Source organism: Paecilomyces variotii (assembly GCF_004022145.1).
Source record: "Paecilomyces variotii strain CBS 101075 chromosome Unknown C8Q69scaffold_24, whole genome shotgun sequence".
Lineage (NCBI taxonomy): Eukaryota > Fungi > Ascomycota > Eurotiomycetes > Eurotiales > Thermoascaceae > Paecilomyces > Paecilomyces variotii.
Window position 1 is genome coordinate 9,278 of NW_021167163.1, and position 24,067 is coordinate 33,344.

Genomic DNA, 24,067 nt, shown 5'->3' on the forward strand with positions numbered 1-24,067 from the left:
GGATTAGTGATCGGAACCCCCGACTATAGAGAAGAGATATATGTGGACTCTGTACGCCTCATGTGCCGTGCTGTCTATAAAAGAACCTCGTCCGTACGGCTCAGTCTTTGCCGTATAAGAACCCACCGATCAATACGAAAGAGTGTATATCGACGTCTTTGATGCGGCTTTCATAATGATTTCGATCGCGCTTCTTGTTATGTGGCATCCCGAGCTGTTGATTAACAGGGCTAGGAAGGCTAGCGAGTTTGAGAAGATATGGGTCTATGGACCAAAAAGGTTGCAACATGCGAGTCTCGGGCCTTTTTCGGGGTCCCTTCCAGTTCTTGCATCCCTAGTGAGATTTACGGTGGAATTCTTGAGAGTGCATCTTCCTTTTCTACTTTGGATCAGCCATGTGGCGGCAGAGCTAGTTTCTACCATGGTGGGTACAAATATTACCCTCATCGATTACCTCGTAAGGACCAGATCATATTCGTTCTATTCTGCCCTAAGTTGGTGACGAAATTAGGCGTGATAACTGTAAACGCCGCATTCACATGATGTTCAATTCACGAGTGTACAAGCCAATTATTTTTAGTCTTGCGGCATCTTCGCTTATATTGTATCTTGACGGTGTCTTAACATAAGTAGCCTTGGTTTCGACATCCTGTCAAAATCCTTGGTTCGTCCTAATCCTCTCCCTCCTCCTCATTACGACCCGCAGATTCGCTCTCGCCAAAGTAACATTATAGAGGAACAAAAATATCCACACTATCCCAACGAGCAAAATGCCAGCCGCGGCTACCACTAAACTCCATGCCGTAAATACCACACTCGCGGTTTGGAACCTCGGGCTCCTATGCAACCAATCCGTCCCCAGCCCTACCTGCATCGAACTGGCGACGATGCTAAAGAACGCAAACATGGACAACATCCAGGCGAAGTTTCGATCGAAGAATGCTCTTGACCACGACGACTCTGACATGAACCCGCGAATTAGGTAGCGTGTGCTGAAGACGGACGGCGAGAGGCGGTAGATTAGGCTTAAGCGAGAGAGCCGGAGCTCGCCATAGTGGTAACGTCCTGAGACCGAAGAGAGTGATTCTGAATCGACGGTTGAGAGGAATGAGGTCATAAAGGGGACCCATCTTTCCCAGGTGATTGTTCGGGGCAGAAGATTCGAGTCGTGAGCGATGGCTAAGTCTGATTTTGTGCAAATGAGCCACATATATGACAATAGTGTTCCGCATGCACACTGGTAGAGTGATTGATTGTTGATAAAGAGGGCCGAATTCGATGTCCAGAACTCATGGCAAAGAAGATACTCCGGGAGCGGTTTTATAAAGATGCGAGTCGCATGCCAGACGAGATGCTCGTTAGGGTTCTCAGTGATGATAATGCTGCGTCCTAGAAGCCGTTGGCGATGGAGGGGACGCGCCGCTTTTGGGAGTCCAGCTAGCCAGAGGTGGGGATATATTCTATCGATTGATCGAGTGAGGAGATCTTGATTCAGGAGATCAAGGATTGGGCGTTGAGGGTCGAAGCCGTAACTTGGGTGATAGGGAGAGAATATCGGTATGCAATATTGGAGTTCGTGCTCTTTTTCAAATGGTGGCGTAAAGTGACTCTACATTACTTGTTTTCAATGTATGGCTTCAATGGAAATAGAGGGGAGAATACGTACCAAACTCTTCTCTCCTGCCATTTCATTCACGGTTGCAGTGTTAAGGACAGAAATCGAGGCCAGATATCTTGCTAGATCATGAATTTAAGAGCACACAATATGTGGGAAATTCTTACTTTACAGATTTGCATAGGATAATGCTAACACCTTACAGAGCGCTCTACAGACATAGGGAAAGCTAAAAATGCTGCTCGGTTAACGAGCGCTTTAATAGGCGACAAATCTTTCCGAGGATAACCTATAGGCACCACAATATCGAAGTTGCGGGAAAAAGGTAATTATAATGGGGTAAGCAGAAGGTAAGCAAAGCAGCTAAAGTAGCGCTCCAATCAAAATTATCTCAGAGGAAACGTGCACGCGTACTGTTCGATTGTAACTATGTCTAGCATATTGTTTTACGTATATTTTATGATACCTGTAATAGACCAAAAATATAGAACAACATAACTAGCGTTCTCATGATACTAACTAGACATGCTTACCCCAGCTTGTGTGTGGATATCTCCTTCAGAATTGGCTGGCCTGGTTAGCTCTGTGGGCAGCTTAGGGTAAGTACACTGTCCCAGCGCGTGCCTTTGCCCGCCTTTTGTCATCCGATACCATAAGTCACTGAATCTCTTCCTGAAGTCCAATCGCTGGTCCTCACCGCCTTGAAATCCAGTCGAAGGATTATAAGTCTGGTGGTTTCCATTGGCATACTGCCACCCTTTCGCCAAACGCTCTAAGCTCTTGTTTGGCAGTTTGGGCAGATGTAAAGTGCGTGGAGGCTCGGTAGGCGCCAATTGTAGCTCAGGGATCCACACCCATGCGAATAGTGCCGCCAAGGCTAGAGGAACTGAAAATGAAGCCAAAAGTTGATTGAGGGCCTTAGTATCATTGCTGGGTAGTGCTTTCTCTGTTATAAGAAGGATAATTATGGCGCCAATCTTCCCACAGGCAGCAGATATACCATGACAAGTAGCCCGGAACCTTGTTGGGAAGATTTCAGCAGATATCTGAGAAGACTCAATTAGTTCCTTTATCATATATAAACATATTGGGACTCACGATATATGTTAGAGTGTTAGGTCCTAGAATTGCAAGCGATTAGTGTGTCTACTACTTCACCATTTGTTTCTTTTCTGAAGACCACTCACCAAGATTGAAAAAGAATTGGCAAATAGCATAGATAACCACAGCCGCCCAATGGCCACCTTGGAACTCAGTGCGTACAAGAACACCTCCGAGAACTGCAAAACAGACACTGAGTATCAAAAACGACCAGACTAGCCACATCTTCCGTGGGACGTAGTCAATCAAAAAGATGAGTAGCCCACTACCAGCCAGGGAGCTGATAGAAATAGTCTCAATGTATTGCTGTGCGTTGTGGGATATTTGGTTAAACATGGTTAACTGCGGATCCCAGATGTTCTCAAAGTCGGGGACACGCAGGCTGGGGTTACTAGCCGCAATGTAACTGGTTACAGTGGCTGTTGGTGGCGGAACGCCTGCAGCGAGAGAGGTGACCATCGTGTACAGACTACCATCCACAGTCGCGACATATGTGATGGGAATAGTAACTGTAGCGGATGCTATCGGCAAAACGGTAGTGTTGGGAATAGTCGGGAGGCTGTCATCCCAAAGAGCAGCCAGCGGGCGTGGACTGTTGATACCGAGGGCGTAAAAGCAGAAGTCCAGTAAAAACCAACATATTGCCGTCGCCAAGAGGTACCTGATGTTCCCCTGGTTGAAGAGGTAATCCCACAACTCTGGCGGATTGTCCGTTTCGGGGAGTGGTCTGGATATGAGTGCTCGTCGAGAGAGAAAGGCACCACCCCCATTGTTCTGTTGAGCGTTCTCCCCATCCTCAACCGCATGTAGCTGGTGCTGGAACTGACGCCTGGTAGCTGCCAAAGCTTGTAAAGGATCATGATTGACGTCCATCGTATATCGTGGGGATTCTGGGATCGAAAAGCGCCAGATTATTGCAAGTAGAGTGGGGATGCAACCTACCCCGACGACCCAGCGCCAAACACTGTCAAGAGTAGACAGGATCCTTTGCTGCTCGTGAATCGATAAACTCTGGAACTGCGAGCCGTGATCAGGTAGATCGACCAAGCCTCGAGAATGCATCAGACCAGACAAGACTCCCCAGCCAACGGCCGCTGCGAGGATCTGGCCCAAGGGCTGCATCAAGAACACAGCGGCCATCATCTTGGCTCGGTACCTGCTGCTGCTGAACTCCGCCGTAATCACCGCGCTCAATCGGTACTCGGCTCCAATCCCTAATCCCAGAAAGAACCGATAGAAGACGATCCAACTGAGTATGCTCATGCTGTGATGCTCGCCGCCCGACGCCTGAGCTATTCCCAGCGTCGCGAAAATGACCAGCACCAGCTCGAGGCCATACAGCTTCCGTCGACCAAGTCGATCGGTCAGCCAGCCGAAGAGAAGTTGACCCACTGCAGAGCCCGCGAGAGTTGAGACGTTAATCCAAAGTTCGGGCATGCGATCTGTGGGGGTTGGCCAGTAGAGGAAGCCGAGAAGGGGCAGGATAACGTTGGTTGAGAAAAGAGCATAAGAGTCCGTGAGAAATCCAGAGGCAGCCACGAGAAACACCTGGAAGTCAAATCCGTTTGAGTCAAATATGCTGATTACTTCCTGTCGCCAAACTTGCGGGTCGTCCTCTCTCTCCTCCGCAACTCGAGTCGTGCCATCCACCCACAGCGGGTGCTTTCCAAAGGGAAAAGGTAGCCGCCTGGCTATGGATCGTTCGGAAGTTTCATATTTATCTGTCATAGCTACTGAAGCAGGAAATATTCTCCCAGTCGATGGAGAGACAAATGCAGAGCTGGTAGAGATGACCGGGGAGTGATGGCTAGGTACCTAGGTAACTATTTATTTACTGCCGAGGGGACGACCGGGAGCAACTAAGTAAGTATGGCCCCCAACATTGTATGTACATAGTATTTACATACAGTCAGTACATAAGATCGAGATCAGCTCTTGTCCGTGGCCACTATGCATGACCCGAAGAACGATCAATCAGGTACGATGTGAACGACGCCCTGGAGCTAACGAATCCCGCGAGGCTGACCACTCACAGATTCACATCAAGGAACGTGTTTCCAGATAGCTACAGCGGCCTCTGTTGATTGATTTAATGTCATCGATTTAAGTGATTCATCTGGCTTTCGGCCTCGCTGCTACTAATATAGCGATCATTGTCCCCTTTCGACATGCTCTGTTTCCATTATTATTCTTTCGACCATGTCATCCCAGCTCTGGGCTGACTGCCGCATCGCAGGCCCACTTGCCACGCTTCCTGTGGGGAAGCTCGTGGCTTTAGCCAAGAACTTCCAATCCTACTTTGAAGTCTTCCCATGTTTTCGGGGAATTATCAGCCATCAGAACACGTCCATCGAATTCTTTGATGATTTCCAGCAGACATGGGACGAATGCATCGATTTCATTCATCAGAACCCCAGCTGGCATCGCGGAAACGCAAGCCCGCAGCCAACGCTACTGCATCGAACTGCCTACTATGTTTATAATAACAAAGACTTGGCCATCTTGGAAAGGCGTCTCGAGCTGCAGCTTCATATTATGAATGCGAAGATTGACGACATCCTATTGTAGGTCTTTGATCTTCTTGCCCTCCTATAACTCCCATTGACACTTGCTAACATCCTGGCATCAATCGCTAGAACTCTGTTTCTGACGGTGCTGTCCCAGTCATTCGGGCAGCAGAACCCCGACTTAGCAATAACCGGAAGTCTGCCCCAGTATGGCCGTAACTTACCGCAATCAGATATTCCAGTCGATCAAAATGCATGGCCTCTCTTCAGCTACCTTGTCGAGCTCCAAGAGGCTCTTAAGAGACTAAGAGCGCCAGCATTAGGTCCAGACCAACGTGACCGGGTATGGCGGTTGATCATTACGCGCTTCCGTGCCCACGAACTTCTATCCCAGAACTTTCGGTCTATTTTCTCAACCGACTTTACCCCGCAAGACACAAATCGTCTCGTGGAGTACTCACGCCAATCCCTGCGCATGTGGCAATCAGCATATCGTTCCGAGTTGCTCACCCCAACTCTTCGGAGACGTGTATATAGCTACTCTGCTAATAGCGACTCGGCGACATTGTTAGTTTCTGTCTTTCTTTTGTTGTCGACTAACTAATTGATCTTGATTATTTAGTCGATTGGTTCCTGACTACGAAGAGGAGCCTTTGCATACAATTGATGTTGTGACTTGTAAAGGCAGCAGGTGGATAGTCAGCACCAAGCGAAGGTCGCAGTTGGGGATTATCCAGCATCGTGAGAGCCCTTCTGTTAATCCACGTTATAGAGGCACACACACTAATTGCGCACTTAGTTCCCTCCATCAACAATATCCATCCATACACAAAGCATGAGAAATTCAATGCTCCCCAAATTCGACTATTCGAACCATGCAATGTCGATGAGACCAACGGTACTCAGACAGAGCATTATCAGGGAATGAAGCCATCATACTTATTCTATTCTCCATCTAATGCGGATGCTTTTCAATGTGCTTTACGAGGAAAGATTCTACAGTACACCTTCCAAGTCAAACAGATTAAATCCGCGCACGGGTTCCTGGGTTCGGCTCAGCCACTAAAGCTGTGGTCTGATTTCGATGGAAAGCACCAGTCTGTGTCGTTTCTACAACAATATGCCCGGCCATACTGTCATGTGGATATTCCTCTGTCTATTCTTGCTACGACGATATACACGGACAATTCGAGAAATAGGGTCACGGTCGAGATTCCTGCCCCGAGATCAGGGAGAGTTAGACGAGCTCTGGATAGGGCCATTCGGTGGATGCAACGTATGGGCTACTTTCCTAATCGATCTTCTAGAGCTCCGTCGGACACTAGTTCCGTGACAGGCGAACAAAGTACGGTATTTGAAGATGAATTAACTCTGGACGACGTGCGATTCCTCACGTACCTCGCTACCTTGACAATCGAGTTCTCTTCATTACATGGTATGGTCGATTTCCAATGGCCATTAGCTTCAATGGCTCATATCAATATTCAGACGCGAAATGCTTCGAAACTAAACTGTCCGAATTCTTCGCTTCAAGAACACGCATTATACCGGAGTCACCCTCTCCCGAAATACCCGAGTCAATTCCGTCTTCTGGGCAATCTATACATGAATTAGCCACCTCTGTGTCTGGGCACTATCTAGAGCACGACCCAGAATCCCCCCTTGGAGAGTCACTGGATGTGACCTACTCTTCGCCAGAGAATAGATCTATGGTAGTAATTCCGCATCAAGGAGAGTCGACCGGCGAGGACAAGGATCTAGACTATCGTATCAGGGGTATAGGACTTGAGCAAAGCAGCGAGAATTTAATGTCTTTCTTAAGACAGAAGCTGAACCTCGAGGCTAATGTCGTGGGGCGAGTTAAATCCTTCGCGGTCAGCCACAAAGGAGAATCCAAGGTAGCGGTAATATCGTTAAAACCTCGACCGATGTGTCTTTCGACTCCTGGGAGAGAGGAGTGGATTTTCGGGCCTGAGTCTGAGGATGATGACACACTCATCACTGTCGATACACATTTTCGTGGTGTGACCGTTTTATACGCCCCGACACAAGCTTCACCGCACACAATCGAGTAAGTTCATGTCGTATTTTGCTATGTCGACTACTAATATGCCAACTTCCAGTATATGTGCAGTCGCTGGTCTCGGAGGTCATGCCTGGGGATCATTTAAACATAAAGGTGGCTCTCAGTCGTCGTACATGTGGATCCTAGATGCACTATCCAAGGACTTTCCAACGGCCCGAATAATGGTTTACGGTTCGAAGACAAGGCTTGAGAGGGATGAATCGACCCAACAAAGTCTTGAGGAACTAGGACACTTACTACGCAGCGAGATGCTGACCGTAAGAAACCGACGCACACTATCCAACATGAGCGTCGTTGAGCCTTCTCTTGCAGTTCCTTCAATCTTTATTGCGCACAGCTTAGGTGGGCTTACTGTGAAGGAGGTTCGTGCCAAAGCAACCGCCCGCGTATATTGAACGCCGTTTGAAACATTGTGCTAACAATTTCTGTCAAACACTAAGGCTCTTTTACAGGAAAAAGAACACCCAGTACGCGGTAGCTTTATTGACACCCTTCACGGAGCATTATTCTTCGGCGTCCCCAGTCATGGAATGCAAATCAATGGCCTTAGAGCTATTATCCGTGGGCGGCCAAATCGGACGCTTATCGAGTCACTAAGCTATCAGTCTGACACTCTTCTGAGGCTAAGCCAAAGGTTCAATGCACAATTTGGGGATAGCAGACCGAGGATTATATACTTTTACGAGACAGAACGGTCATTTACCCCTAAAGTATGTCGTACTATTCTATATTATGCGTCCTATTACAGCGTCTGCTATAAAAATGCTAACATATACTTTAGTTTTCCAATGGACGGTGGAGAATGGAAGGGACCCCTAAAGATTTCCTTATCAACAAGGACTCTGCGACAGATGGCAAATGCTGGACACCAGATCCAGTAGATATCCATCCATTAAATCGGGATCATTCCGGTTTAGTAAAGTTCAGCAGTCCGGATGATGGGGATCTAGAGCGTGTCCGGATAGAATTAACCAATTTGTTGGAGTATCCTTCAAGTCGCAGATTATAGTTCTAAACGATCAAAATAGAACGTGCAATCTGTTATAGACTACTCAGTAACCTAATACATTTATCTTAATCCCAAGGGCTCTACTATGTGTAAGAAGTTCTATAGTCTATAATCCAGTATAGATAGCCCGACCCTCTAATTACGTAAATGTACTTTATAATGTTCATAAGGAAAGTATACTAGGGTAGTTTTTACAGGTAAATTGTATTTATGGTAAAAGATTGATTTACTGGAACATTATATCTATAGTTCTACTATCCTCTAGGAACTCATGAGACGCGCGGAACGGATGGGGGGAATCTCCAGCTCGACGGAATCAATGGCCATATCCGGCCAACACAGCACCTCGTCTGCAATCTGCACATAAATCTTGGGCAATGGGTATGCTTCAAATGGCTTTAAATCTGATTCAGCCACACGCCATATTGACATTGACGATATATAACAACGGGGAAGTCGGACAATCGTTCGAGCATTATATTTTTGAAATGCGGGTTCGGGTGTCATTGATAATCTTACATATAACCCGATAATTGGGCTCATGTATAAATACCTCCTCTACCTGGGGGTCGCTATGTGGGAGCTCCTATTAGTATCATCCTCGACCTCATATTTCTCCATTGTGTCCTCCACCAGCGTTTGCTTTCTCTCCTTCATTCCCTTTTTCTATCCCGCTGTTTAACTGCCGGCGAAAAGCCACAGTATACTCATCTGGGTCCCATGCCAAAATCCTCACTTCCTTCTCTTTCAGTTTCCGGGTCACCAGTTGTTCCATCTCATCCTTTTCCTTCTCGTCCAACAGGCTAAGTCTCTCTTTCCAGGCTTCTTCCGGCCTCTCAGCAGGCCCAAAAAACCGTGGGTCAATCATCTGCCAGTAAATTACATCAAAGGCAAAGCTGTGCAACAATGCGTACATAATCCAGAAATCCCCGCTCTACCAGCTCTTTTGCATACGATTGGAAAGTCGGTTGTTCTCTGTTAACAGACCCCGCTGGATGGCCATGTCTTCACGACCCTTCATGGCCTTAAGAAAGGTCTTCAGACGATCATCAAACACGCTTTTCCAGTCCTCAATACCCTTTGGCCAGAATTCGGGCTTTTCAATCAATAACCACCAAGGTGGCGCATAAGAAAACTCGGCTGGTGCTGCGTATGTGAATTCCCAATCTACCACGCCGACAATTTGCATATTCTCGTGGAGAAGTATGTTAGCGGGTCGTAAATCATCACACCAAAGTTTGAAAGGTCCTTTCTCCAGTGACGGATCGGTAAGTCGCTTATCCCTGGCGAGCTTACGGAAAAGCTGTCGCGCCACAAACTTTCGCCGACAGTCGTCTGCGGATTCCACAGCATCATTCCTCTGGTGTACCAGATGCTCAACGTTAAGGTTTGCGAGAGCTTCAAGATACGAAGAAGTTGTGTCAAATGTAGTACTGGGAAGTTTGGTTCGCGGCAAATCACCCAGTCGTACAAGTTCATTCATATTCATTGACAAAGGCCGATATGATACTTCCCAAGTGAAATCATCAATCTGGCTCGGTGATCCTATTCGAGATAAAGAGGGTGTGGAGAGCTGGAGCAGAATATCTGATAGCTGTCCATACAACATCTCAAGTTTGGCTTCGTCGATGTTCGGGTCAAGGATTCCACGTTCTTCGGTCGGACATCCCGGTGTGATAAGAGCGTCGTACATTTTCGTTTCGTGTGCGACATAATCCATCATAATGAATGGGCCGAGTTCGAGAGGGCTCTCCTTCTTTGTACCCGAGTGAAGAATGAATGGAACAGGTATCGATGTCTGGTCTGCCAGGAATCTCATCACAGCAACCTCATTCATGACTTTCTCCTCCGGGAAAAATACCGCCCCAGGCTGCGAGAAGCGTATAACAGTGGCAGCATTTTGATACTTCAACCGTAAGGAGATGTTATAAGAGCCTTTTTTAAGTATGGCAAACTCTGTAGCATGGCCTCTGTTGTGCTTGAGGATGAAGTCCGCGATAGGTCTTAAGATATCGAGTTGGAGAAATTGAACTAGCCAATTGTCGGATGTTTCCTCGGCTTGTTCCCAGGCTACATCATCAGGGCACATTTGAGGTAGCATTTTTTAGGTCGCAAATCGGATTGAATAATGTGTAAGGAAATTTTGCCGAAACAAAAGACTGCCCATGTTTATTTCATGGTAAAGTGTACTTAGAAGTATTCAGGAAAGGAGAGCGGAAATAGACTAAGTTGGTCTTCTTTTGGGGGTACTCTTACATGACACCTCCCTCGCCCAATGAAAACAAAGATACACTTGGGTAATAGAGGGATTTTGCAGCGAGTTCTATCGTTGGCATATAGTGGGTAAATACTAACTGAAGTAAGTAAAGCCTGACCTATCGTTGGCGTAGAGCTAGTAATCAAATCTTGAAGCCTTTAAAAATCAATTACCAATTAGTCATTAATTATTAAGCGAGAATTCTCTTACCAGCCTAAGTGAGAAAAATGAAGCTATTTGCGCACACCTACTTAACTCCTTATTACTATGCTTAATATAGCTATTAAAGCTATTAAAATGATTTATATAATAATTAATAATATTAATTATTAATTATTATTAAAAATAGGTCATTTAAATAATTATAAGAGGGTAAAGTATATCTTAGAATACCTATACTAAGGTAGATAGCTATCTTAACCTTTAGTATTTTAAAAGGGGGCTATCCTATAAGATATTCTAATGCCAACGCTAATCTACAGTGGGATGCATTAAGTATTCGACCAGCACTAATTTAGTTATATAAACTAGTCTAAAACGGGGAATTTATATAAGCTATTACACAAAAATACCAAAATATACGTACTATATGTTATATGTTAAACTAGATCAGGTATAGCTTGTATTAGTGCTGGTCGAATACTTAATGCATCCCACTGTATGGCATTAGCTTTTACCATCATACGGTATATTACAGAGTTAGGCGTTTAATAGAGTACAGAAAACTATTTATAATAGGTTAGTATATTTTAGATGCCAAGGCACTAAAAGGTTAAAAAATACGCGCACCTTACTATATAGCGGAAATTACAATGCCTAGCATGCGTTGCAAAATCCCTCTAATACCGATTAACATACTACTTTCCCCCTTAGACTAGGTAAGCTATTTTTATTTTTTGAGACTGTCCTGTCCTGCCCTTTTTTTTTTTTTTTGTTTTCCACTTAGAGTACGCTTTATATAATTGTGGACGGCCTTCTATGATAGTAGGACCTCTCTAATAGTAATCTCGGCCGACCGTTTACGCGCCGTCTTCAGTCAGTCATACAAGCGCTAGTTTTCCCTTAGATTAATTATGAACCCATCATCCATAGAATGGCCTGAGCGCTGAGGTGAAGACCCAGAATCAGCAGCACAAGGAAGATATACCGGATTGCTGCGAGTAATGCCGACGTTTTCAGAGTCTTTATGTTACGTCCAAGACCAAGCTATCCTCGATACAGTATCAATACATTAATTACCTATCTACATATCAGAGGAATTATTTAATATTGTCGGGTGGTTCAGAGGTAGTTAGGTACCTAGGTACCTATTGCTATTTTAAGTAGCTTTCCGCTTCAGCCGCAAAAGTTGTTCACCGCCTCAGACCTGCAATATCCCGAAAGCCACCATCTTCCTACTTTCTGTCTCTTGCTTGTATCTGTGGCGGGTTGCTGTGAAGTCCACTCCCTTATGTCGAAATGGGTTCCAAAACACCTGAGAACGAGAGGCACAAAAATCGTGGTACGTAGAATCCAATAAAGCCGAACCTTGCTCTTTGGTCTATGCTCACTCTTGATAGATAACCCTTCTAGCTCAGCTAAACGTAATGCTGCTGGTGGAGAACCTCGCGGAGTTCATTTGTCCCGGGACGGCGACGGTAGCCTGGGGGATGGTGAAGGAGATTCCGATGACGATGAAGACAACCACGCTTGCACTGCTACCTTGCCGCTGACGCAGCGACCTACATCGGCAAATAATTCGAAGAAGAAAAGGAAGAAGCGAAAGAAGCGCAACATTAATGCTTCGCCATTGAAGCAGACGTCGCCGCCGCGTATTCCGCTTAGTGAGCTCTTTCCCAGTGGCCAGTATCCGATTGGTGAAGTCCAAGAATATTCTCCTACAGTTATCAATACGGCTCGCACGACGGCTGGAGAGATAAGATACCAGGCACGATCTCAACTTGAGGATGATGGCTTTCTCGATGACTATCGAAAAGGAGCAGAAGTGCACCGTCATGTCCGACAGTGGACACAGAAGAATGTTCGTCCGGGCCAGAGCCTCAGCGAGATCGCTTTGAGTATTGAAGACGGTGTCAGAGCACTGCTTGGTAATGACGGCCTTGAACCCGGAGCTTGCCTTATATCTGGTCTGGGATTTCCGACTGGGCTGGCACTGAACAATTGCGTCGCGCATTATACGCCTAACCCGGGTCAAAGGGACATTGTGCTACAAGCCAGCGACGTCATGAAAGTCGACTTTGGCGTTCACATCAACGGCTGGATTGTTGATAGTGCGTTCACAATTACATTCGATCCAACTTACGACAATCTACTCTCAGCAGTTAAAGATGCAACTAATACTGGTATCAAGGTGAATAGATTAGCATTTTATCCTGCCTTGGGACGCTATTGACTCTCTTGCAGAATGCTGGAATCGATGTACGCATCAGCGATGTCAGTGCCGCAATTCAGGAGACTATGGAAAGTTACGAGGTGGAGATCAATGGCAAGACAGTCCCCGTTAAGCCTGTTCGGAATCTCTCTGGCCATGACATCAAGCACTATCGGATCCACGGGGACAAATCGATTCCATTCATTAAGAACAATGATCAGACAAAGATGGAAGAAGGTGAAATCTTTGCCATCGAAACTTTTGGATCCACAGGTCGCGGATATGTCACGGATGGTGTACGTTTGGGCCAGTCTAATGGATACTAGAAGAATGCTGACCGGAGATATCTCTTAGCCTGGCGTCTATGGCTACGGCAAAGACCCTTATGCACCAAAGAAGATCACCTCTTCTCTTGCTTCGGCTCGATCTCTGTATCAAAAAATCAACGAAAACTTCGGCACAATTGTGTTTTGCCGCCGCTATCTCGAGCGTCTCGGCGTGCAGCATTATTTGGCTGGTGTAAGTATCTACCGCAAGTGTTCTTGGGCAACGTACTGATGATGGTCAGTTGAACAACCTTGTTTCACAAGGTGTTGTAGAAAAGTACGCGCCTCTTATGGATGTCGCAGGGTCGTACTCGGCGCAATTTGAACATGTAATGTGTCTTTATCGATTGGTAACTTGCACTGCTGACTTTTCTAGACCATCCTTTTGCGGGAATTTAACAAGGAGATAATCAGCCGGGGAGATGATTATTGAAGTCTGTGATGCATTGAACACCACTAGAGTCTAGTCTTCATCACTTGGCGCCCTTTGTCGTATGAATTACCCAGCATGACTCTGTTCAACATGTGGTTGCAATCATTCCGAGGCCATTCAACATGGTCCGATAAAATATCTGCTGCTAGCGGGGTATTTTATGTACGCTCTTTATTCAACAACCGTATATGGTGCGAGGCAAAAAGACCCTGAATCGATCTATTGTGACAAAGAAACCAAGATTTCTAAATCTTATAGTAACTACCCTTTACAGGCGATATCGCTACGTTAGACTTACTTAATTTCTGGCAGGGAAAAGGATATATAAGTGCAAGTTAGCTTCTTGCAATGATTGAAAGCAAGCTACTAGATGGGGGCCCTATGGCATGCAACTGTACGAGTGGGTAGCTAGCCGATATAGAACTCTGGGCCTATTCACATAGACTTAAGTATTAACTAGGGGGCAGAAGCATCCGATACCTTAACATATATTACGATATTGCGTAAATACAGTATCATTATGTTCTCGAGTTTGGTATCTTCATATATTGACCACGCAAACTGAACCAGCTACCACCCTCAGTTGCGTTTGAGGCTCGCATTTATATTATACATATATAGGTATGGCTATATCCTTTTACGGAATCTCCGTCGTAATGGAGAGCATTAACGATTGCCCTCTACTTTCTCTTTGGCCATTTCTCGTAGCTGTCGTCGCAATGTTTTACCGGATGGGCTCTTTGGAATAGACTTCCGGAAAACAGCACCGCCTGTAATGCGATTGACAGGCTCAACGCGCTGTGCCATAAAGTCTATGATATCCTTGGCTGACGCCGTCTTTCCAGGCTAAGGACAATATAAGATCTGACGTTTCCGATGTTGCCGGTTTTCAGCCAGCCGTCGGTGTCGTTTCTGGCCTGGAGATTGCGCCAGTACTCTTTCACCACCTTGGGAACGTGGACGCGGAGTTCTCACGTTGATTTTGGTCGTTTCTACGACGCAATCCTGGGCCGTGATCCTCGCCTCACAGTTGGGCAGTAGCTCGCCAACAACGGAGATCTTGTTAACTGTCTCGTCCGGGAAGCTCATGAAAGAACAGAACATGCTACAGTGGATGCGGATCAGCTTCACCGAAATGCAGATTTAGGATTCCTTGATATACTCACTTTTTCATCCCCTAATCTTCTATCCCCGATGATGAAATTCCAGAAGCTAGGTGCTGCAATGGGCTCTGGAAGATCGATTATCTCAGAGAATATGGCATTTCTATCTAATACGGAAGCTGAAGCTCTCTCAGATGGGAGCTGGGCTTAACTCGACAACTAACTTAGCGTGTTCAACGCATTGGAATGCGGGGTTTTTCATTCAACGAGCGGCCTTGCACAGCTGGGTATATACACTAAGCCGGATATGCCGTGGAAAATGATCTCGACGGCGCTAGCGATCTTACTTGAGTGCGGACTTGAAACTAGCATCTGAGCAAAAGAGACCTCATAATCGGTGGAGATCCTCAATGGCAACCTTATGAAAAGGGGGCTACGTGAATTGGTTTAGTTTCGTGTGCATTCTATCTTATGAACCGACTCAGAAGGAGGTCAATATCAATGCAACAATACCTACTGCTATCATAAGAATTACTGTGGAAATAGCACTTGGCTCCTTAGCATATTTTGCTTCAAATTACTTGCTCATACTCGATTTAGGCCAACTTGAGGCGGGACGGAATATCTGACTAACACCGCTCTCTTTTCAACACAATATAGCCATTAATATATAATCCCTCTATATGACTTAGTCTATTGTTTTAGTAATCTAGTCTATGCAGAAGTATATATAAAGAGGATCTAAAAACAGGGACTGATCCCAATACAGACCAGCGTCCTGCGAACGTATTGAGGCAGAAAAGAAAAGAAAAGAAAGGCAAGTTATAGTAAGGAGGAAAGAGGACGTGTGTTGTAAGTCTTCCATAGTCACGACCCCACTCAGGGACATTCTCTGCAGCTCAGATTCTCGTTCCCTCCACTTCCTTGCCAGTGGGGACTTTTGCAGATTCTCTCTCGGCAACACTGAGCTGCAGGCCTTGATCATCCCAGCCCTGGATTCCCAGCTTGTAGAAGGTTTTCTGTTGCTCGCGGGAGGGAACAGGGCCCTCCTTGCCACGACGCTGGCGGGAGTCGAGTGTCTCCACGATAGATGCGTTGTCACCATCCACCGTGTAACCCTCTAGATCTTCCGTGTCTACCGTATCCGTGAACCGATAGGTACGGTATTCAGTGTTGGACCAACCGGTACCTGCCAGGACAAAGGTCAGTTTTCGTTGTAGTACCATATGCAGTGGCAGTCCATAACTTAAAGAGAGCGGATCTGCTAAACTCAAGAGTGTCCAGAGCAAGCATCTCAATTGTGGTCAACAAATGGACACGCGGGGGCAATCCATACCTTGATAATGGCTGCTGTCCTCCCAGTCCTCTGTGAAGTAGTGGAGGAAGCCTCCGTGGGTGACGAGAACAATCTCCTTCTCCGGCCGAGCCTTCAGCCACCGTCTTACCTCACGGGCACGGTCCTTGATCGCTTTTGTTTCAGGCGCCCATTTTCCTTTCTATATAACCACCTTCGATCAGTCTCTTCGCCGCCAAAGCTAACACCTACCCGCACATGAGAAGCGACCCGACGCACCTTGGTGTTCCACCCTTCCTTGACTAGTGACAGATCAACTGGCAGTTTCTTCTCTTCGAATTCCTTCTTCAGGAAATCAGGGTCACTGCCCGTGTCGCAAGGCACATCGCTGGTCTCCTGAGCCTCAGGGATTGCGACCACCTTCACATCTTTCTTCTCTTTAAACACCGGCTCGAAACTTAGGAGGGCCGTATAAATTGTTCGACGCAGCGGGGACGCGGTCACCAGGTCGATTTGGGAGTGAAAAGGAAATGAGTCGCGCAACTTGCGGCATTGTTCCTCGCCCAACTCGGTCAGAAGAGGATCCTGGATGACATGGTTTTCCGTGCAGAGATTGTGAAACCCCTACAGTAGAACGAGTCGAATGGGGTTAGAAAGCTGGAACCCGCCCTTTCTGTGGAAGGAAATAACGTACCTGGGCATGACGAACACAATGGACAATGGGTGCCATTCTGCTCCTTTTTTCTTGCGTTCTTCTTCTCCTTGTCTCTCCTTGCGGAGCGCGGGGTAAGTTAAGTAGGTATCTAGCGGGGTCCTAAGGGAACGCAATAATGGGTCGACCCCAATGCAAGATGAAAAGATGGACAAAATAGAAAGGAGCCAGGTGTGAATAATAATACTAGAGAGTATCACAGCGGTCTATTTCTCGATCTACTTCCCACGAGGAGCCACGAGGGAAAAATAAGTTGAAGCAGTGAGCCGTAACTCAAACGCATCGATCGAGTCATCGCGGTGAAAAGATGGGCGTGGGTCCAAGACATCCGCCACGTTCGCTTGCAGTTCGTCCCTGAGCCCCTCTCTTGGTGGATTCCTTCTTCCCAAGGTTCTTTTCGATGCGAAAGATCATTTAGTTAATCTACTCTCTAACTATTCTTCGTTATTACTACTCTGGTCATCGCCGCCTGGGAAGTTCCCCGACGGTCGCTCCGGACAGAAGAATCTTGGCAGAATACTTAGTGGTGAAGCAAAAAAAAAAAGATGCGATGTGATCAAAGATGAATAGATTTATATTCCTGGTGATTGATTATAAGTGTATATCTGGCTTGCAGACTTATCGCCAGTAACTAACGTTTTACGCAGGTTTGACTATGGTCTCGCCCATACTTAACCATCCCACCATTTCTGCGCAAAAATGGTGGCGGCAAAGACGTACGTACAATGTCATCATGCAAGGTCCAATATATTCAGCCCCAGTGCAATGCTTGCATTTAAGCACATGCATATGGTAGGCAGAACTAGAACGAACGCACACCCATTTCTGATGTCTCCAACCAGAAAGTCCGGTGTCAGAATGGTGAGCGACGATGTCCGGTCGCACGGAATATATATTTATGTGTCAGACATGCATCTCCCGTCAGTTATGGGAATGGGGAAGAATGGAAATGCACTCAGCACGTGGCATTGACAGGAACCACGGAGGAAGTTCTGCTCATTAGAGCACCTTCTTTGCCCTCTACCTGCACGTATCGGACAGAACCGATCACTATGGTCGTCTCAAAACCCTTCTTGGGGACAGAGCCCACAAGCTGGAGATGAGAAGCATTCGACCCCCCATAGACATTCCATCCTGTGAGCTCCGTGGCTCCATTCCAGCTCATATAGATGTGCGTGCTATTTCCGGACGAGCAAGCCCACACGCTAGGTGGCGTCTTCGGTTTCCCGATCCAGGGCAGTCGGAAACCTCGGTAGCTCGAAACTTCGTTATTTTCACCGAACTGGAGTGTCATCACGCAGGACCCGTTGGCGTCGTATTCCTTGAACTTCGGGATCTGGCCGTGCCCGAGCAGAGTATGGCCCCCTGGCAGATGTTGATAGTTTCCCTGAGACTCGCTATAGATCACATCGCGAGAATCCAGCAACTTTCGCTCAAGAGTAGCCTCGTGGGTGTTGAGGTCAAGACGGAGAAGGAGGCCAGTCGAAGGACTTGTTCCGTTCTCGACTGGGGAATTGGCGTTGTTGAACATGCTGATGATAACGGCATCTTCTGAGGTATGTCGAATTCTAGCATCATGCTGGTAGCAGAAATCTACTCCAGGACCAAGCTTGAAGTCGCCGCCGCTCCTGCCCTATGTAATCTCTCAGTATGCACATATTGCGAAATAGCTGAAGATAAAAAGACTGCCCTTACATTCAAAACCCAGTCAACGGTACCATTTCGGTTGATACGGTAGATCGAGCAATAATACCGCGAGGAGATGAGATATGCACCATCATCGAAGAAATCCACCGAATTGATGTGAAATGCGCCCCATGCATAAGTTCTGTTGTTGCCAAGTCCGTCTATGGGCAGAAGAGAGCCCTCAAGAGGAATTTCGTCCACGTGTTCCAGTGCGCTCCAGCGGTACAAAACTCTGCTCGTTTTGACGTCGAGCTCATAGAAGAGAGAGTCGGCGATCCAGCCGTCTTCTTCGCCTCCTACAGAACGAAGGTCGTACTGGGTCATGTTTACTGCAGTTACGAGGATTGATCCACGGTCTGTCAGCTTGCTTTCGTGGAGATCAATCCATGATGGAATGGTCAGGTTCTCCACAACCGCGAAGGAACTATCCTCAAGAGTTACCCGGTATATCTCCTCGTACGACTGGTCCAAAAGATAAATCACTCCATATCCAAAGCCTAAAGGATCGCCATACCCCGTCCCTCTCCAGTACGTAAGAACTGGCTTTCCCTCGAAGGTCTGCGGCCGAAGCCCGAAAATTGTATTGTCTTCAGCTGGCATGGGTCCTTGCCAGACCAGTTCATTTTCATCCGTCATGATCAATGGCGCATAATCCACCGTCCCGGCCCATGTTTGGTCGAAGAAGAGAAAGCCGGGTTCTGTTCGGCCATGTTTCTCGATAGTCATATTAGGAGGCTGGTACGTGGCCGACTTGAACGTCTGGTACTGCCACGGAGAGACAGTGTCGGCCTTGCCATGGCTTGAAAAAAACCAAATTGAGAGAATTGAAAGTGAAATAATGGACAGCTGACCAGTCATCATGGAATCTCGTGCAGCTGCGAGTGTTTGATCACTTGAAAACACAAGAATCCCTCAGGAAAACGCTCAGCAAGGCAGGTCGCACAAAGTTTCAACGGAATTAGCAGTCCAGCACTTAAGTATATTCTCTCTCCGGCTAGAATTTGCCGAGTAATTGCCTCCTTGATCCCAGTGAGAGCCCGACATCGCTCGTCAACTACCGTCATCTGGTCCCATCTTGTTCTGAGTATGCGGGGGCCAAATTCAAAAGGAGGTGAAGAAGAGAAAAGAAATTCAGGAAAAGGTACAAAGCGGGGCTATTATTCAATTACACCGGCCTTGGTCCCGTTGTTAAGGAAGGCCGGCAAGAGTCCGGCTGTTGTTGGATACGAAACTGAAGTGTTGGGAGAGTGGTTTACGTCTCGGATCGGCCATCAGATCAGATTAGATAGATATGGATCGCATCCCCACATGCTGGAGTTTAGTGCGCGCCGCCAATTCTCAGCCGCGTCCAAATGGACCGTTTCGTGAAACTCCGGCTCCACGGCACCAAGAGATGGAAGACAAAATGCCACTCCCTACTCTATTAGGATACTCTTGGTTCCCTACGCCAAGAACCAAACAGCCAGCGAGGCTCTCCCTACGGAGTAGTTTGTACTATGAAGATCAGAGAAGAAGCCTGTTCATGGTAACATGGTCAGCCAACGTTGCACCCGCTTCAACGAATCACATTCTCTACAACAATATACAGGGCAAGATACAGGGGCTCAGTGCATACTTGAGGTAGTTTAGCATGTAACGAAGGAGACACTTGATGATTTTGTCGGCTTGTCCCGCCCAGTCAAAAAAGCTCTTCTGTCAGATTCTTTATCTAATCTGATCAGGGTTTCCGATCGCTTCCTGAACCTTGCGCCTGTCTCGGGATGTACAGTACTCTACTTATGTCTCCCAGGTAAGTATGTGCTTGGTGCAGCTGACGCCCTAGTGCAGACAGCATGACAAGGGTCGGTGCCCAAGCTAGCGATGGAATATTAGTCTCGCCAGAAAAGTTATCACACTCTATGGCATGTGGAAATCAGCCCGTCTAATACAAAGGGGCCAGCAGCGAAGCAGGAGCTCTCGTGGAGATTTATGGTAAACAACGCTCCGTTGAATCGATCAACGTGCCTGTCATGGGTCGCTCTCTTACTCATTTGTGGCATGACAAGGCCAATCTGTTCCACTTGCACCAGTCTGGTCCTTCACGAATTACCCAAACAGAGAATGTGATTGAGAAAGATACCAGTACCCAAACAACCGGCCAGAAGGACACCAAAGACGCCGTGGAGTCTTCTGCACCCGTTGCAGCACCGACTCCGTCTCACGCGTATAATGGTGTCAGCGATGTCGAAGCATTAACGAACGCATGGACGACTCAGTCTCTTATTGCGGCATATCTCTTGTAAGTTCTCTTCTCCGCATCGAATTTCATTTAGGCCACTGACTCTGCTAGTGCCTTCTTGGTCTTCTTTATCAATTCATTGCAGCAGGAGACTACTAACAGTCTTTCACCTTATGTATACTCCGCATTTGAGGGGCACTCCCTGCTCTCGACGACATCAGTCCTAACAAGTATCATTGGAGGGGTCTCTAAATTGCCCATAGCCAAAATAATTGATGTCTGGGGCCGTCCAGAAGGATTTGCAGTTATGGTAGCTTTGTGCACCCTCGGTGAGATTCCTTCCTATGCATCACAGGATTCTGGACTGACATGTCAAGGTCTTATCATGATGGCAGCATGCCATAATGTGGAGACATATGTAGCGGCGCAGGTAGGCGTCCCTTCTATACCAGTCAGCTTTTGTTGATTCTCAGCTCACGATTCGTGTAGGTACTGTACTGGGTTGGATACAATGGCATGGACTACGTCCTACACGTCTTTCTGTCAGATACGACTGGTCTCCTGAACCGAGCCTTCGTCTGGGGCATAGCTTCAACCCCCTACATTGCCACTACTTTTGCTGGCCCCGCTGCCGCTCAACGCTTTTATGACGAGAATGCTGTCCGGTGGGGATTCGGTACATTTGTTATATTGACTCCAGTTGTAGCAGCACCAATCCTCATTCTGTTGTGGTATAATCGCAGAAAAGCCCGGAAGATGGGTCTGGTTCAAAAGAGAGAGAGAAGCGGCCGCACATATTTCCGATCAGCCAAGTATTACCTGACCGAGTTTGACGGTAGGTTCATGCATCATGTCACATAAAAACATTTGCTAACCTCCCCAGCTGTCGGATTAATATTGATTACGGCAGCATTTACTCTAGTACTCCTACCGTTGACCTTGGCATCGTCCAAGGCTCATAAGTGGCAATCGCCTGCTATCATCGTAATGATAATCGTTGGTGGTTTCTGTTTTGTCGCCTTTGCGCTGTGGGAGCGCTTCTGTGCCCCTGTTTCATTTCTTCCGTTCGCGATGCTCGCTGACAGGACTCTTTTGGGCGCTTGCATTCTCTCCCTTGTTCTTTACGTGAGCTTCTAGTAGGTTTCTCCTTGATTTAACATCGAACTCGCCTAACTCATTGTTCCAGCTCCTGGGATATATATTTCTCTTCATACCTGCAGGTTGTGTTCAATACAACTATAAAGGACACAGGCTATATTATGAATATCTACAGTATCGGCTCATGCTTCTGGTCTGTGCCTCTAGGACTGTAAGGCTCGCCTTTGAAAGATTTTTTCATGGGAATTGACTAATTCTAATCGCAGAATCATACGCAAAGTCGGCAGAATAAAGTGGGTTGCCCTGGCCGCGATGCCCTTACTCTTCTTAGGATCCGGTCTCATGATCCGTTTCCGGTACCCCAATAGCCCAATCGGTTATGTCATCATGTGTGAGATCTTCAAAGCATTCGCGGGTGGTACTCTTGTCATATGCGAAGAAATGGCAGCAATGGCTTCCGGGAGCCATGACACTATCGCTGTTGCCTACGCTATGGTCGGTCTTTCCGCAAAGATCGGTGGAAGCATTGGTTCTTCCATCTGCGGCGCTATATGGACCAACACTGTTCCGCAAAAGCTCAGGGAATATCTTCCGGCAAATAGCAAGCAACTTGCCCCTGAAATATATCTATCACTAAAGGTTGCACTGAAATATCCCATTGGCAACCCAATCAGAGATGCCACTATCAAGGCATATGGGGTAGCGCAGCGCCGGATGCTCATCACGGGCGTATCTATCCTTCCTCTTGCACTTTTCGCCGTTCTCATGTGGAAAGATATTCAGCTGAAGCAGGTCAAACAGATCAAGGGGAAGGTCCTGTCTTAAAAGAGTCGTACAGCTTTTGGTGCTATGGTTATAAGCTTTGCTAAAGCCCATGCAGGTTCCCTTAGATGTCCGTGATGAGTTCGACCCCAGCGAGCCAAGAGGCGATTCGCCTTCACCTTCCGCATCAGGGTCACTGAGCTTAGTGCGCAGTAGCTAGTTACCTAGATAGCTCAGAGCTTTAGAGCTCGATAAGTCTCCTTCACCCAAGCATCTTAGCAGCTCAAGTCAGGACTATAGCGAGCATCCCGCTTCGAAAATGGTTTTGATGAATCTTGCTCACCGCGGGGAGCAAGTGACTTCTTCGAATCGCACAGGCTACGGACCTATTTTCAGATTAGGAATCTCGCAGTCAACTATACGACACGGATAGAGGGACCAAACCGGAGCTCCGGTTGGTCCGTGAAATGTATTTCCGATGAGTACGTCGAGTCTAGAACACCATCGAAAATCGATGTAACCAAAGAATCGGAAAAAAAAAAAGAGCTAAACTAAGCTTGCGATGTCGTGACAGTATACTCCGTAGATCGAAGCTCAAGCTAACTATTACAGGCAGGTGATGGGCGTATGTATGTACTTACGGTAGTTATTGCCCGGATCTGCGTCGAGACCTCGAGCTTCTTAAGTACTCCGTCGCTGAGATCAGCCCGTAATCCACGTGCTTATTTTGTCAACATAATTCCGTTTCAAACCCCATGAAATATAACAATAGAGTTGGATCGCACTATCTTGTGTTGCTTCTCTTATCCGAAACCTTCACTGAGAACCGGAGTATACGACCTGGGATTAATGCACTGATCCTAGTGTAGCCAAGGAAGCCAAGCGAAGATAAGCAAAATTACGACCTGGTGGCGGAGCTTCGCAGAGCAAGATATGCGGGGTTTCCTCGGACATGTAAGCTACCTAGGTAGAAGGGGCATAACACTGTCCGTCTAGTGGACGCCACGCGGGTTCCCGTCAATGTTGTTGCGGATGGTGCCGAATCGAAGATGTGATCGAGATATGCAAACCGACTGTTATATGCTTATGTGCACCGCACTTCCAACAGTCTATAAGGACAGCTCCTTTTGCGTCTGTTTATTGTTACAACTCCTGCGATTGCGCTCGTGACTTGAGACGCATAAATATCCAATGTGCCAATAATACCCCATTATTGTCGTTATCTGAGCCCATGTGGGGCGGCCGTGAGCCTTGAGGATTGAACACTTTCCCTGACAATTCATCTGATGAGCTTGTATTACTCCGCCCTGATTTTGCGTTTCGCAGTCTGTATCTGAGACCCCGGTGTGGCTTCCACTGGCGCCTGGGCTAGACATCACGGGCAGGATTCTTCCTTACTACTGCCGTCTCACCTGGTCTTATCTGCCACCTGACTCTATCCCGCTAGCGGATGAACAGTTATCTATGCAACCGTTTTGTCTCTCGAGAC

General features: G+C 47.0%; 10 protein-coding genes across 10 annotated transcripts; 4 read left to right on the forward strand and 6 right to left on the reverse strand.

Moving 5' to 3' along the window:
• Nucleotides 1-488: 488 nt before the first annotated feature.
• C8Q69DRAFT_424969 (hypothetical protein) lies at nt 489-1,896 on the reverse strand. Its single transcript, XM_028628420.1, has 3 exons — nt 1,783-1,896; nt 1,667-1,733; nt 489-1,609 (listed from the first exon to the last, which is right to left on the reverse strand). Exons 2-3 carry the CDS (start codon nt 1,685-1,687, stop codon nt 653-655), a joined length of 978 nt encoding a protein of 325 aa, XP_028480871.1. The 5' UTR covers nt 1,688-1,733; nt 1,783-1,896; the 3' UTR covers nt 489-652.
• A 139-nt stretch (nt 1,897-2,035) lies between these two features.
• Nucleotides 2,036-4,529, reverse strand: C8Q69DRAFT_439744 (major facilitator superfamily domain-containing protein). The gene is made up of 3 exons (XM_028628607.1): nt 2,803-4,529; nt 2,714-2,736; nt 2,036-2,661 (listed from the first exon to the last, which is right to left on the reverse strand). The coding sequence occupies exons 1-3, from the start codon at nt 4,442-4,444 to the stop codon at nt 2,131-2,133; spliced, it is 2,196 nt and encodes a 731-aa protein (XP_028480872.1). The 5' UTR covers nt 4,445-4,529; the 3' UTR covers nt 2,036-2,130.
• A 1,493-nt stretch (nt 4,530-6,022) lies between these two features.
• On the forward strand, nt 6,023-6,912 carry C8Q69DRAFT_192996 (hypothetical protein). The gene has a single exon (XM_028625996.1). The coding sequence runs from the start codon at nt 6,148-6,150 to the stop codon at nt 6,835-6,837; it is 690 nt and encodes a 229-aa protein (XP_028480873.1). The 5' UTR covers nt 6,023-6,147; the 3' UTR covers nt 6,838-6,912.
• Nucleotides 6,913-6,932: 20 nt separating this feature from the next.
• C8Q69DRAFT_410091 (hypothetical protein) lies at nt 6,933-8,318 on the forward strand (the record flags this gene model as incomplete). Its single annotated transcript, XM_028628279.1, has 4 exons — nt 6,933-7,294; nt 7,347-7,671; nt 7,750-8,019; nt 8,091-8,318. 4 exons carry the CDS (start codon nt 6,933-6,935, stop codon nt 8,316-8,318), a joined length of 1,185 nt encoding a protein of 394 aa, XP_028480874.1.
• A 474-nt stretch (nt 8,319-8,792) lies between these two features.
• Nucleotides 8,793-10,520, reverse strand: C8Q69DRAFT_483535 (kinase-like domain-containing protein). The gene has a single exon (XM_028631720.1). The coding sequence runs from the start codon at nt 10,417-10,419 to the stop codon at nt 9,253-9,255; it is 1,167 nt and encodes a 388-aa protein (XP_028480875.1). The 5' UTR covers nt 10,420-10,520; the 3' UTR covers nt 8,793-9,252.
• Nucleotides 10,521-11,865: 1,345 nt separating this feature from the next.
• C8Q69DRAFT_483540 (methionine aminopeptidase 2-like protein) lies at nt 11,866-14,201 on the forward strand. The gene is made up of 6 exons (XM_028631721.1): nt 11,866-12,076; nt 12,135-12,925; nt 12,979-13,242; nt 13,301-13,465; nt 13,515-13,601; nt 13,649-14,201. Exons 1-6 carry the CDS (start codon nt 12,034-12,036, stop codon nt 13,703-13,705), a joined length of 1,407 nt encoding a protein of 468 aa, XP_028480876.1. The 5' UTR covers nt 11,866-12,033; the 3' UTR covers nt 13,706-14,201.
• A 170-nt stretch (nt 14,202-14,371) lies between these two features.
• Nucleotides 14,372-14,809, reverse strand: C8Q69DRAFT_448709 (hypothetical protein; the record flags this gene model as incomplete). Its single annotated transcript, XM_028629304.1, has 2 exons — nt 14,372-14,551; nt 14,681-14,809. The coding sequence occupies 2 exons, from the start codon at nt 14,807-14,809 to the stop codon at nt 14,372-14,374; spliced, it is 309 nt and encodes a 102-aa protein (XP_028480877.1).
• A 629-nt stretch (nt 14,810-15,438) lies between these two features.
• Nucleotides 15,439-17,300, reverse strand: C8Q69DRAFT_193054 (phosphoglycerate mutase family protein). Its single transcript, XM_028625998.1, has 4 exons — nt 16,797-17,300; nt 16,382-16,726; nt 16,145-16,304; nt 15,439-15,997 (listed from the first exon to the last, which is right to left on the reverse strand). Exons 1-4 carry the CDS (start codon nt 16,830-16,832, stop codon nt 15,708-15,710), a joined length of 831 nt encoding a protein of 276 aa, XP_028480878.1. The 5' UTR covers nt 16,833-17,300; the 3' UTR covers nt 15,439-15,707.
• A 101-nt stretch (nt 17,301-17,401) lies between these two features.
• On the reverse strand, nt 17,402-19,576 carry C8Q69DRAFT_193210 (ASST-domain-containing protein). The gene is made up of 2 exons (XM_028626000.1): nt 18,510-19,576; nt 17,402-18,447 (listed from the first exon to the last, which is right to left on the reverse strand). The coding sequence occupies exons 1-2, from the start codon at nt 19,359-19,361 to the stop codon at nt 17,770-17,772; spliced, it is 1,530 nt and encodes a 509-aa protein (XP_028480879.1). The 5' UTR covers nt 19,362-19,576; the 3' UTR covers nt 17,402-17,769.
• A 933-nt stretch (nt 19,577-20,509) lies between these two features.
• On the forward strand, nt 20,510-22,641 carry C8Q69DRAFT_448712 (putative siderophore iron transporter; the record flags this gene model as incomplete). Its single annotated transcript, XM_028629305.1, has 6 exons — nt 20,510-20,778; nt 20,830-21,148; nt 21,208-21,553; nt 21,602-21,854; nt 21,905-22,027; nt 22,083-22,641. The coding sequence occupies 6 exons, from the start codon at nt 20,510-20,512 to the stop codon at nt 22,639-22,641; spliced, it is 1,869 nt and encodes a 622-aa protein (XP_028480880.1).
• Between the last annotated feature and the right edge of the window lie 1,426 nt (nt 22,642-24,067).